At 35.9% G+C, this 14,417-nt stretch overlaps 1 protein-coding gene across 2 annotated transcripts in view; it reads left to right on the forward strand.

Annotated features, from left to right (window-relative positions):
- erbb4a (erb-b2 receptor tyrosine kinase 4a) overlaps positions 1-14,417 on the forward strand; it is a 207,324-nt gene that overhangs the window by 162,383 nt on the left and 30,524 nt on the right. Inside the window, exons 13-20 of one of the 2 annotated variants that reach the window (XM_056258702.1) lie at positions 2,412-2,544; positions 4,359-4,452; positions 5,013-5,167; positions 6,253-6,297; positions 6,555-6,687; positions 10,550-10,675; positions 10,780-10,878; positions 13,177-13,362. In XM_056258702.1, the coding sequence (XP_056114677.1) occupies positions 2,412-2,544; positions 4,359-4,452; positions 5,013-5,167; positions 6,253-6,297; positions 6,555-6,687; positions 10,550-10,675; positions 10,780-10,878; positions 13,177-13,362 (971 nt within the window). The remainder of the gene's footprint in view (positions 1-2,411; positions 2,545-4,358; positions 4,453-5,012; positions 5,168-6,252; positions 6,298-6,554; positions 6,688-10,549; positions 10,676-10,779; positions 10,879-13,176; positions 13,363-14,417) is intronic. The other variant, XM_056258703.1, reaches the window with a different exon arrangement.

Here is a 14,417-nt window from a genome sequence, read left to right on the forward strand (position 1 = left end):
CAATACATCATAGTTAATATAATTAATATACACTATTCTCTTAAAAAGTTTGGAGTCAGAAAGATTTTATTCAGCAAGGATGCATTATATTGATCAAAAATGACAGTAAAGATGTTTATAAAGTTCCAACAAGATTTCTATTTCAAATAAATGCTGTTATTTTGTAACCTTTTATATTCATCAAAGAATATATCAAATATATCATGGTTTTGCAAAAAAATATTTAGCAGTGCAACTGTTTTAAAAAAAAATATTCAAATAAAAAGATTTAGTTCTTAACTAACTATTAACTATGACTTTTGCCTCAATAAACACCTAATTATTGCTTATTAATAATTAGTAAGGTAGTTGTTAAGTCTAGGTATTGGGTAGATTAAGGGATGTAGAATATGGTCATGCATAATAAGGCATTAATATGTTTTTTTTTTTAACACCCAATATCCCAGTAATATGCATGCTAATAAGCAATTAGTTAACAGTAAGAATTGGACCCTAAACTTGTAAAAGTGTTACCAAACATTTGTTTTAAATTGTAATAATATTTCAGAATATTGCTGTTTTTATAATTTTTTTGAAAAAATAAATTCAGTCTTGGAAGGGACTTCTCAAAACTGTTAATCTCACAATATTGTAGCCCCCAAAATAGCTTCTTTTTTTTTATCTTACAAACCCATAGATGTTCAATAAATGACAACTCTTTACACCACAAATGCAGTCATTGAAGTTCCAGTTTCCAGTTCCAGTTCTACAAACTGGAAATAGGCCATTAAAGTAAGATGTTACTTGTGAAAGTTAAACCTGTGGGGCTAATGAAGATGAGCCATTTCCAGTGCACACCGCCAAGCTGGATATAATTAGTGTGCTAATAAGTCTGTAGCGTGAGGGATCAATGGCTCTGTTAGCCGGCTCATTCATTAGCCTCTTTTCCACACCATCGATCAAAGCGAGGTGATCTACACAACTGACCAACAGCTCAGACCCATACACACACACATACACACACAATGTGTTTATCCATGAAGGACAATGTTTTTACAAGCCCAATTGTGGAGCAAGGATAACTGTCTTATGTGGTCGGTGAATTTCAAACATATTTAACCACTTAAAGATCATCAACGTGTTACCTGGGGATTTTGTAAAGTGCCAAGCACTTTAATTTACAGTGTTTGTTACATGTACTTACTGCATTGACTTTTTAATGTAGATTACATGCAACTAACCGTAACCAAACACTACTCCTAACCCTAAGTACATGTAATTCATTAATATTACTTAGTAGGCCTACTTAATTGTATAACTACACTGTAACACGGACATCGTCAAAAAGAAAGTGCAACCAATCTCCCTTCAGTGTTGCAGTAGAACACATTTATTTATTTATTTGTTTATGCACAAATTAAAACTTTTGTGTGCATTTTGAATACACATTGTGTAGAAAATGTACCATTTCATTTGAGTTATTTTGTGGACATTGCTAAAACTGGGAAACATTTCAGACTGATCTCATGAAATGGCGTATGTATGACACGCCAATTCGTATTTCCATTTTTGGCGTGCTATCAACACGCATAATCGCTTTTCAGCGTTTTTATCAACGCCTTTGACTTAACGTTATATTACTGTATTATGTATAGATATATGACCTACCCCAACCCCGTCCCTAAACCTACCCGTCACTGGGGTTAATACCATTTATGAGTCTTCCCCTACCATCCTAGGAAAAGAAATATCGCTCCACAGATGTAGATATAGATTTTGCTTTGTTTCGCTCGGACATTTAACGGCGTACACATACACGCGGAATCACTCGGACATTTAATGGCGTAGACATACACGCAAAAGATTTCGGCGTGGACACACACGCTGATAGCTCAAAATGCGTATAGATAACACGCCACTTGACTTGAAAGTGGCGTGTATGTTTACGCAAAGTCATGATGTCATGTTGCACATTTAGACATTGTTGAAACTGAGAAAAACTTAAATGGTCTGTTTCAGGACCTTTATTACATTTTAATTTAATTAAGATTATTGTACATTTTATTATATATATATATATATATATTTATTATTATTATTATATGCCTTGTATTTGCCCACAGAACAGCTCAAATTAAATGGTAAAATATCTTTTTTTTTTTTTTTTACAACTTACCAAAACCTTTCCTGCCAAGCGTTTTAGAAGTAATTGCTACTATAGCTAAATAATTCCCCTTTTAGCTGTTGTAAAATAAATTGACATGCTTTCTGAAGCATGGATAATAAATGTTCTACAAAAGTACTCATGCTACCATGAATTTACTACCACACTTGCAGGATGGAAATATCCAAGTTCCAAATGAATTACGTAGTTGCAGTGTTTTATTTCTTAGTGTGTGTGTGTGTGTGTGTGTGTGTGTGTGTGTTTTCAGCTAAAGAGCAGATGGTTTGTGATCCGTTGTGTTCGGAGGCAGGGTGCTGGGGTCCTGGCCCAGAACAGTGTCTCTCATGCAAATACTTCAGCCGAGGAAGGACATGTGTCAAGTCCTGTAACTTATATTATGGGTGAGTATGTGCGCAAACAAATAATTTGTGGTGTCACTTTGCTTATGTACACAGCTTTTCAAGTTTTTTCTTTTTAAAACTTCTATCTTCTTGCTCTTCTATCTCTTAAACCACTTTAGATTGCAGTTGCCTTAATATGAATGTGTGTTTTCAAATGCAGATTTTTTTTTCAGATAGGCTGCTGGCTCCAAAGATATATCTCCAGTATGACTATCATGATCAGACTATCAAGATCAAGGGATCAAAATGCTTTTAATGCTATTTATAAATCAAAGGAATAGGCTCTCGTGCTTTTCTGGCAGGCTGGAAAAAAATACATGGAAACATGGAAACAGGCTTTGAAAAGAACAGGCAAAATGTCCAATGCTAAGATTTTGTTTGCAAATGCATGCGTTTCTTTCATTCAAGAAGATTTTTTTTCCTTGAGCTATTCTTGAATTCTTAAGAGACCACTGTGAAATTAGCAGTTTCTCTGGTTTCTATTTTATATGCATTTGTTTGATTAGCATGAACATTTTTGTTTTATTCGATGAACTACTGACAAAATTTCTTCCAAAGTTCAAATAAAAATATTGTCATTTAGAGCATGCATTTGCATAATATGACTACTGGTCAAAATAATAATAAACAATACAGTATATATGCACCGTTTTCAGACCTCGAGTAATGCAAAGAAAACATTTCATTTATTTATTGACCCAAGCCACGTGCAAGGCTATCCTGGATGAAAACTTGCTTCCTTCGTCTCTGACAGTGTTCCCCAACTCGAAGGATTGTTTTTTCCTGCAGGCCAATGCTCTAGGTGGGATGGAGGACCACCAGATCAAGACCCTGGCCAGCCCAAACTCCAGGCCTGTCACCTGAACCCCAATGAAAACCTCTGGAATGATCAAGAGGAAGGACACAAGGTTCACAATCTGTCAAACGAAGCCGAGCTGCTTGATTTATTTATTTTTTTGCCTCCCAACAGCAATATGACTCATCTGACGTTAAAACATTAGCATCATGTTGTTAAAAAAATTAACACAAACTTGTTTTCTTTGCATCAAGGTCTGAAAACATGGGATTGTTTTTTGTTATTTTGACCAGTTGTCATTTTCTGCAAATAAATGCTCTAAATGTTCATGTTTTTACTTGGAATTTGGAAGAAATGTTGTCGGTACTTTAAAGAATAAAAACTTCCAAAACAAAATTAGGAGCCTTTAAAATAGCAAAATAGGGGCACTTTAAGTTTTACTTCAGGATTTCACAGATTGAAGGTAACATTAAGCTAACCCTACAAGTGTACCTTAGGGCAAGAACATTGTGTGTGTGTGTGTGTGTGTGTGTGTGTGCGTGCTTATATTTTACATTTATATTAAAATTGAGACATATACATTTATTTTGAAGATAAATCAATACAAATCACAGCTAGAGACATGCATTGGCTGGGTGATGTTTAGTGTGGGATGAAAACTTGCAGTTTTGACTTTGAGCACTCATGCACTGGAGGTTTGATTTGTTCACTTCTTAGATGCTTCGTTCAGGTCTTAATCGACAAGCTTTCTTCCTTTGCTCTTTTCTAATACTCTCAATGAAACTATCAACGAAACTATCACCAACAGAAACAGATCAAAAAGTAGCATTGACAGCTCCTTAAGCTGTTTCCACTTACATTGATTTGTTTGGCTTTTCTTGTATGTCTGTTTAGTTAATTGACCTAGATTTGGACTTAATCACACTAGCCCCTGGTCACTAAAAAGTACACTACATGTTGTAAATAAATTCTGTATCCAATACATGCCTCAGCACACATTGTTCTTTGTCTGTTCAAGGGATGTTCGAGAGTATGCCAATGGCTCAGTTTGTGTTGAGTGTGACAGCCAGTGTGAAAAAGCCGGAGAGAAAAGTTTGACCTGCATTGGCCCGGTAAGAGTCTAAAAGCCACGTGAGAACCTTTTGTTGCTGGATTTTATTTTGCTTCAAATAAAACTTGATAACCTTGTAACAGAAAAGCCTAGATTTCTGGCAGAGTCGAATGCGCCCTAATCTCATCGCAGCTTCAGACTGCATATAAAAAAGATACATAAGTTGTATTTAGGGACCAGAAAGTCCTTTAGAGGCCAATTCACAATGTGCCGACAGATGCCGAAACACACCGAAAGTCACCAGCTTACAGCACGTCACTTCCTTAGACATTCTAATTCCAATTCAGCAAGTTCAATCGGTGAAAACAAGCTCACTGATCCCACGAAGTGTCTGTTGTCGGTCGGTGTCAATTGGCCTGGGAACTTCATAAGATGTTGTTTTTGTGGTTGAATGTGTTAGAAACAGTATGAAGATACAAAATAACGATGCGTCCTTGAAATTATATTACACGTCTGTACTTGTTTGATTAAATTCAATTTCCTTTCCATCTTTTAAACAGTGCTGCAGTCTCTTGAGACACATTTCCTAATCTTCTATCTTTCTCTTTTCTCCCATTACAGGGTCCAGATCACTGCGTGAAATGCTTGCATCTGAAAGATGGGCCCAACTGTGTGGAGAAATGCCCTGATGGTCTGCAGGGAGCAAACAGCTTCATCTTCAAATATGCTGAGACCAACAACGAGTGCCATCCCTGCCACCCCAACTGCACCCAGGGGTAAGACTGTTTGCTTGTGTTTGCACTTGAATCTATTTGTAAGCTTCTTTCCTTCCTTTAACTGCATCAAGCTCTATATGCCCAGAGCACGAACCTAATTGCCCATGTGGGTAAAGCTGTCGTGCTTACCGCATTCAGTCTTAGACACATGGGCCTGGGGGATTTGAGAGCGGAGAGAACAGGTTCCTGACTCCACAGATCAGTGGTCCGCAACTGGTTTTGCTGCAGGACCCAGATTGTATATTGGACATCAAGTGTCCACCTAACACTGTGCCAACATTTTTCATTGGACAAAAAAGTCTTTGACATTAAACATTAAAAAAATGATTAACATGTAGCTTGAGTGTTTAGTTTGTAATAGTCACTTTAAGAGTGTCATGCTCTTCGGTGAATCTCACGAAAACGTGTCCCGGTCACATTTCAAATCAAAAGAAAATGGTATTTTGCATGAAGAAAATAAAGTGTATTCTTTTCACATTGTGACATTATTTAAGCATTTATTTAAACCATGTAAGCACAATTTTCGGTAACACTTTATTTTGATAGTCCTCTTTAGACATTCTACTAACTATAAGTAGCTTTGCAACTACATGTCAACTAACTGTCATTAGAGTATTAGTAGACTGTCTGCTTAATATCTGCTAACACTTTATTTTGATGGTCCCCTAACAGATATTCTACTGATTATAAGTAACTTGGCAACTACAAGTCAACTTATTGTACTAACCCGAACCCTTACACCTAACCATAACCTAACAGTCTACTGACAGTCTACTAATACTCTAGTGACAGTTAGTTGACATGTAGTTAGTAGAATGTCTAAAGTGGACTATCGAAATAAAGTGGAACCCAATTTTCATATTACCATAACTGTAATGTATCTGGTCTTTGTGAGTATATCAGATTATTATTGCTCTAATACAGTAAAAAAAAAAAGAAAAAGGATAATCATTTTGTTCTTTTTTATTTATTTGAATAAATTAAATGCAGGATAAGAAATACTACCATAAATAATTTAATCTACCAATCTGTTGCAATATAACTCAAATGTTGATTATAAATCAATATAATTGTCTGTGTTGCAGTTGTACTGGACCCCGAGTGCAAGATTGTGTTGGCATGTTGGACAGGTAAGGGACACAAATGCAACTTTGGTCAAGGATAATTTTGAAAAAAAAAAAAGCAAATAAAAGCTATTATTACTCTATTATATTAATGTGATATATTTGATCACATAAAGGATATTTATAAAAAAAAATTAATAATGACCTAATAGAATATAATACAAATATTTTTCTATAGTGCTATGTGGGTGGGTTTTTGCTCAACTGGTTTGGGGGAAAAAAACACTCATAGCGTTACAACTTATTTTGTTTTGATCTTCCAGGACTCCTCTGATTGCGGCTGGGTTAATTGGGGCTCTCTTTGTGATGGTCATCGTAGCTCTTGGTGTGGCCGTTTACATCCGCAGAAAGAGCATTAAGAAAAAGAGAGCTTTGCGCCGTTTCCTGGAGACTGAGGTGAGAGAGGCCTGTTCTCAAATGTGTAGTAAATGAGTAAGCACTCACTAAAACAGGAACATTTCATACATTATGCATCATATCTTGTGTCTCTTCTGTCTGTCACCTTGCATCAATGTCCTCCCCTGTCCACAGGTTTTTCATTTCTTTTTCGTTTTGTTTCTTGGTAAGGTGCATGCTTAAAAAATCCCCAGCATACAGCACATAAAGTATTCAGCGGAGGGCCTTCCTTAAATGTGTGGCAGGTTTGTTGGGTTAATGCATAGCCCTGTTGCCCTGAATGACTGTGCAGCCTATTAAAAAACATGGCCTGTCTATGCTGGTTTGGATAATTTGCAGGTGGAGCAACAGTGTTATAGACAGCTGTCAGCTTGAGAAGATGCCCTGTATCCAAAAGCTGACAGAGACACTCACGCACTAGAATCCTGAAATCCGTTTTAGCAAACCTGAGACCTCTGTTCAAGTAGAAAGTGATGCGTTTCTGCCAAGAATAAGAAAAGGAGAGGTCTAGACCACCCGGATGTTTGCCGATTACCTCAGAGATGTTTTGAAAGTGTAGCTAAATTTACAGATCAATTTCACACTAAAGAATTAACAAAAGTGGCATAAAAAATACAACCTGCACTCAAAAAAATGACTCTTTAAACTTACTCAATTTAATTATGGACAGTGGTTCCATACAAGCAAAATATTTTTTATTAACATTAATGGAATTTGTTGAATCTATGTAAGCTCCTTGTGTTGTGACAACACAACTGAATCAGAAAGAATCTATGTGAAATAGTAATGTCCAAACAAATCAATGGAATTGCTTCCCTGTAACTGATACAGACTTAACTGAACCGATATAGACTTTCATCGAACCTTCGTACAAGGTTAAAAACTAGTTCAAATGTGGCCATTGTGGACATATTTTCAACATCATGTATGGTCTCATTTAGACAGAATTACTTTGACTATTGCTGTCAGATGATCTTAGTGAGAATTAACAGAAGTTTAGATGTTGATGTTTCATTTGAAGTGTCACCATTGTGGTGATCAGTGTTTGCTTTAGTTGGGCTCTTAGTCCCCTTAATTTTTACTTTAGCTTTACTGTGGCTGCTGAAAAAAATGGTCATGCTGCAATGCATGATGGGTAGCATTCATAGTTCAAAACTCATCATTGATTCCCAAGCTTTTTTGTTTTGATTGTCACCGTTGTTGTGATTCATATCCAAAATCATGATGTCTGTGTGTGACTACATAATACATTCGCTCCAAAAATCATGTGCACATGCTTTTTATATTTTAAAAATATTTCTTATTCTATTGGCACCAATATTGCACTTCCACAAGGTTGGTAATGCCAAACATAAATACAATTTTAAACTAAACATTTGAAACTTGATTTGTGATGATTATGTCATCATCAACATTGAGCTGATAACACCTGATCTAACTTTTTCTTGGCTTGCTCTGCCACAACAATTGTGTTATACAAACACACAGTTACAGTAGCCAATGGAAATTTTAAGTAAAATCTACAGGGACCAAGAGCCCAACTAAAGCAAACACTGATCACCACAATGGTGACACTTCAAATGAAACAACTATCTAAATATCTAATAATCTTCTGATAATTCTCACTAAGATCATCTGACAGCAATAGTCAAAGTAATTCTGTCTAAATGAGACCATAAAAGATGTTGAAAATATGTCCACAATGGCCACATTTGAACTAGTTTTTAACCTTGTACGAAGGTTCGATGAAAGTCTATATCGGTTCAGTTAAGTCTGTATCAGTTACAGGGAAGCAATTCCATTGATTTGTTTGGACATTACTATTTCACATAGATTCTTTCTGATTCAGTTGTGTTGTCACAACACAAGGAGCTTACATAGATTCAACAAATTCCATTAATGTTAATAAAAAATAATGTGCTTTTGTGGAACCACTGTCCATAATTAAATTGAGTAAGTTTAAAGAGTCATTTTTTTGAGTGACAGGTTAAGTTAATTAAATGCAATACAATAGTGTTTTGGTGGTAAAATAAATATATGTGTGTTACTTTAACAAAACATTCTAAGGTAAAAATAACAGAGCCACAAAACCATTTTTTTGAGTGTGCCCATTCCTGCTTTAAAGCCTTTTGAATGCCTCTCCCCATATACTTCCATTGTATGTGGGTTTTAACGCTTTTTTGCTTAAACTGAGAGAATTTAAAATTCTGTTGATAGATATATTGAACCTGAAACACTCATTTACTTAAGCAGAAAGGAAAGCTCTATATTATCATTCTACCCATACACTGTCCTTTAACAGTGAATGTTAGACAAATGCTATTTCAGAACCACATATCTGGACAGCTCCCTCAAATGCTCAGTATAAATGCTGTATTTCAGCACCACAGAGATGGACAGCTCCACATTGTGTGTGTTCAGTCGACACATCCATAAAACCAGACAAAAGTGACAGCCTTCTGTTTTGTGCTGTGATTGGTCACTTAAATGACCTGTTAGTCCTGATGATGGATAACCAAATTTACATGTTTATAGATTGTTAAAATGTCACTATAAAAATGCCTTTTTCATTAGGTAAGATTGAAAGTTCTGAGTGGGCTGTTTGTATGGGGTGTGATGAGAGATTCTTTCTTCTCATAAATAAGAACATAAATAAGCCCCCGGTTTAACAGACAAGTTTTAAGAGTCCCAGACTACAATGCATGTTTGAGCTGTTAGCAACTTGCACTGACATATCTTAAAATATGTCAGTGTCATTGTTTTGTCTCAAGATGCACACCAGTTATGTTTTTTTTTTCTAATGAATGTTTATAAAAGCTTAAATGTTCTAAGTGAACTAAGGTCTAATCCTGGCTTAATCTAAGCCCTGTCTGTGAAACTGCTATCAAGGGTTTAATTCCTTAATTCAGAAAAAAACCAACAACAAAGTTCAATTTATTTTGAAGCACTTATTAGAGAGACAATTCCCCTGTAGAAACCTGAAATGAATAGTTCACCCCAAATATAATAATTTATTCAACTTATGTCATTCTAAACCCATAAATCTTTCTTTATTCTGTGTAACACAGATGTTTAGCAGAATGTTCACACTACACTTCTGCATAACTTGTATGTATTATATTATATTACATTATTTTATTTTAAATCATATTTGGAGCTCGGTAGCGAGTTCTATCCGTTGGAAAAGAGCACTTTAGACATTCTGCTAAAGTTCTCCATTTGGGATCCACAAAAGAAAACAAAATCATATGTTATGGAATATGAAGATTAAAGATCAACCAACAATTTAAAATTTGCCAGTTTACTGGAGACACAATGATGGTACCTCATGGATCAACCTTTATGGGGTTTGATCCTGCAATCTTTTGGTTGTCAGTTAAATCTAACACCTCTCATCACACTACTGTTTACTTTAAAAAAATTATTTACATTTTAATTTCCTAACAGTCAAATTATCTGAAGAACACTGGCTCTTTTTTCCCGACAGGTTTACAATCTGTTTATTGTTGAGCACAAGCAACTAAACGAGTCCAAGACTGACACACACACACACACACACACACACACTTTTTTTCCTTGCCCTAATGAAACTACAAATGCCACTTTGTATTTTGCAATTATGTCTCTACTCAACCTTTCCTTCTTCCCTACCCCTCTCATCTTCACAAGCTTCCTTCAGAACTGTTTACTCTCCAAATATCCAGTAACATCTTTTCTTTCCCTCTTGAGGCCCAATAAATACTGCATAAACACATTTAGTCCCAAAAATATGGTTAAATGTAACTTCCAAGAGCTTGTTTTGGGGCTCTGTGTATTTGTGCATTCAAACGTTGTGACTGATCTAAGACTTGTGTTGTTTAAGCAGTTGGTGGAGCCGTTGACGCCCAGTGGTACAGCTCCAAACCAGGCTCAGCTGCGGATATTGAAGGAAACTGAGCTCAAGAGGGTCAAGATTCTGGGAGCTGGTGCCTTTGGCATGGTTTATAAGGTAGCACCTCTAAGTTTTGTGTGCATTGGGGTGTCTACCTATCAGCATTCGTGATTGTATATGATTTGAGGTGTTATTGACGACCCTGATGTCTTCTTTTAAAGGGAATCTGGGTTCCAGAAGGGGAAACAGTGAAGATTCCAGTGGCTATAAAGATACTCAATGAAAGTACAGGACCTAAAGCCAATGTGGAGTTTATGGATGTGAGTTAACTACCTTTTAATAATACCACTATAATTGCTTTTTCAGTCAATTTAGCTATTAATGTTGTGACAAAATAAATGTACTTTCTAAATACACATTCCTGGTCTTAATTTTGCATAATTTGGTGCATGTTATTCCAAAAAAGAAAAAAAACTTTTACCCTCGTTAAATTTGATCAAAATGTTATATATTCCTTCACCTCTGAAACAGGTCTTTGGCTGACTATTGAATGATGTTAACCAATACCTCAAAACACTACCATTGAAAAGTTTAGGATCAGTAAGATATTTTTAAAAATATATATTTTTTAAGATGCATTTAAATTGATCAAAACTGACAGTAAAGATATTTATAATGTCTCCAAAATTCTAATAATAATGGGCTATATGCACGCATAACTTCCACGTTTGATGCAAGGATGCTCTTGCGTTTCCGGTTGGGGAGATTTAAAAGTGGAGGAAAACTGAGGAAAACGGGATTATAGCAGAGTCTTCAAAATTGACTGTCCTCTCGTCTTTGAAACGAAACTTTAATACGTTTAGATGTAATTTTATATATAGTTATGTTTATTTAATATAATAAACAAAGAAGCATTTAAACAAAATGAGGGGTGTCTGTTTTGTCTGTTTTTGTGACTAACGTTTCTTTAGTATAGCAATAGAGTATAAAAACCAATATAAATTCTCAGTATAGCATTGGACTCTACGATCGGCGGAAGTAATCCAGCATCCTTAGACCTTCACCGGAAATATCGCCGTGCATAGAGCCCATTACAGAAGTAATCAAAGTGTCAGTTTGAATAATAAATGTTATGGCAATAATAATAAATACACTATTATTTTTGAACAACCATACTTTCCATTGAGCTGGCTCACATTCAGATCTTTTTAAATAGCCTATATAGTTTTAATATACTTAAATGCATCATATTACAGACATAACATGAATTGTAAATGTAATTTACCTCGACTTTAAATATAGTAAAGTAGTATTGCAAATAGGAAGGGATGATCTGCAGAGACAACAGTTCAATAACAGTGATCAGTCATATATCAGTTCAAAATTCAGAGAGAGAGGTCAAGTTCCTTTAAAAAGCCATCAAAACGTGGCCTCACGTGCTGCGGCTGACTGTGATTGCCTGGGAATCCCTTTGTGCGTGTCTGTGTGTTCTGTTATCTGTGGACATACATATAAGCAGTCAAGATGCAGAGCTACTCATCCCTGTCTTCGTTGTAACACATAAAACTGTATATACTTTTGAAACATATGGCTAATTGAGTAAGACAGGCCAGCCGTCACTAATGGAGGTCATCGTCGCTGTAGGAGGCAAGAGTAGAATGGCATTTGCAGAGAGACTTGTTATGCTTTATATGCACCTTTTTCCTACACCCCATGATGCTTTATGCAAATTATGGGAGTAACTTCCGTTAAACTGTAAACAATCAGTGAAGGGTTCGCTCTATGAACACAATAATAAGCAATGTACAATGAAGTGACATTATTCTAGTCACCCTTCAACCATCAAACATTAAAAGGAAATTTAAAAGTGTAAAAGCAAATTACTAGAACAGACCACGGATAACCCCGAAAGCTTGATTATTTCCGCAGCAATATTACAGACGTGTTAAGAATCACTGTAGCGATATATATCTGTATAATGTAAAATATGTTGCCTTAATCAAAAATGTTCATTAACTTTAGCTTTGAGTGATAATATCTCAAAGTGCTTTCCGTCATTTTGACAGATAACAAATATTGTATTTACCTGCTTTAGAAACATTCCAGTAAACACTGCTAATAGGGATAAGGAGTGAAAAGGGGAGACAATTACATTTTAAAGCATCCGTGTGAAAACACCTGGAAAGAGATGTGAGGATTTGGGGAGAAAAATGAGAGAATCTTATAGTGCATTCCAGTGAATTATTCATGGGATATATCATAAATTAAACCGGGAGAGCAGGCCAAAAATGAGCTGGATATGTTGTCTCTTTTCATAATGTTGCAGCGGAAAAAGGGGAAAAAGAAAATATTCAGGAGGAAAAGAATGCAGTGAATGATACCATATATTTTCTTGTGATACCATATCACATTAAAATACCATTATGTTATTCTTCTGACGTCTGAAAATTAAATGGGAAGGGAAATTGACAGTCAAACTGGCAGATGAGGATTATTTGTATCGCATTGTTTTGAAAGATTTGTTTCAGTCTTTTTGAGTGGAAGTTCCCCAAACCAGAAGTGCAACCCATAATTCAAAATTCAGCAGTGACCTGATCTTTTCTGTCTCTGGCTTCCAGGAGGCGCTGATCATGGCCAGCATGGAGCATCCTCATTTAGTGCGTCTGTTGGGGGTCTGCTTGAGTCCCACTATTCAGCTGGTAACTCAGCTCATGCCCCACGGCTGCCTGCTGGACTACGTACATGAGCACCAGGAGAACATCGGCTCCCAGCTGCTGCTCAACTGGTGCGTGCAGATTGCAAAGGTAAGACTGATTCACATGTTGTCAGTGAGAACACATTCACGTGTTCTCAGTGAGACGGCATCCCTGTGAATACTGCAAGATGTTGTGTGTTTTTGTATACAGCCGTGGCTTTTGAAATGAAGAAATTCAAATTCTGTCACCATCTACTCTTCTGCTGCTCAAAACATCGATCGAGTAATTTAGCAGAATATTCAGGCTGCTCATTTCCAGATCATGAATTTATAGAGTGCAACAGTTGGGGTCCGGTTATCCATAGGGAAACGGATTTTTAACTATAACTTATAAACCTTTAAAGACAGCCTTACTGTGAGCTATGAGGTTGTAAATCATTATTTCAACTTAGTTTTTAAAATAATCTTGTTGAACAGCAGAATTTGTGAAAAACTACATTTACCCATGATGCTGTACAGAAAATTCAACTAATCTGAGAGTCGAAACAAGCAAAACATGCCAAAAGATCTCGTTAGCTACTCCCACTCCCATGAAGCACTGCGAATTACATAATCGAGTCGGCCTCCCCATGCTCTTAAAATACTTCAATATTTAAATAAATGCATATTTTGCAATAAACTTAAAATAGTGTTTATTAAATTGATTATGCTGTTCGCAAAGCTTAATGGGATTGTAGTTCTTTCTATCTCTAAAGCCGTTCAGTTCACAGTCTTTTACCTGTCCGATTTTCAAATACTTTTTTCTTCAAATCAAAGTTTTTTAAAGTTATGATTCACCTCGTAGCTAATTGGCTTGGTTCATGGCGTATAATGCTTTAACAAAGACTTTTTTGAAATCGCAATGGATGAAATAAATGGAAAAAATACCTCAGGAAACAACTCAGCTGAAAAAGTGGACGGGCACTGTTGCGCTCTATAATGGCTGTAATGCTCCAAAAAAAAAAATCCATTAAAAATGCAGTATATTCAGTCTTCTGAAGTAGATCTCAAAAATAGTACTCAAATACAGAGCAATGTTTTGGTAGTGCCACAGTGTTTTCTAGGGAATATTAACCTGCACATTATGCAGTATTTTAAAAATACACACAATCCTACTTGTATTTT

This window comes from Rhinichthys klamathensis, unplaced genomic scaffold (genome assembly GCF_029890125.1).
Source record: "Rhinichthys klamathensis goyatoka isolate OS25496 unplaced genomic scaffold, OSU_Roscu_1.1 h1tg000157l_1, whole genome shotgun sequence".
NCBI lineage: Eukaryota > Metazoa > Chordata > Actinopteri > Cypriniformes > Leuciscidae > Rhinichthys > Rhinichthys klamathensis.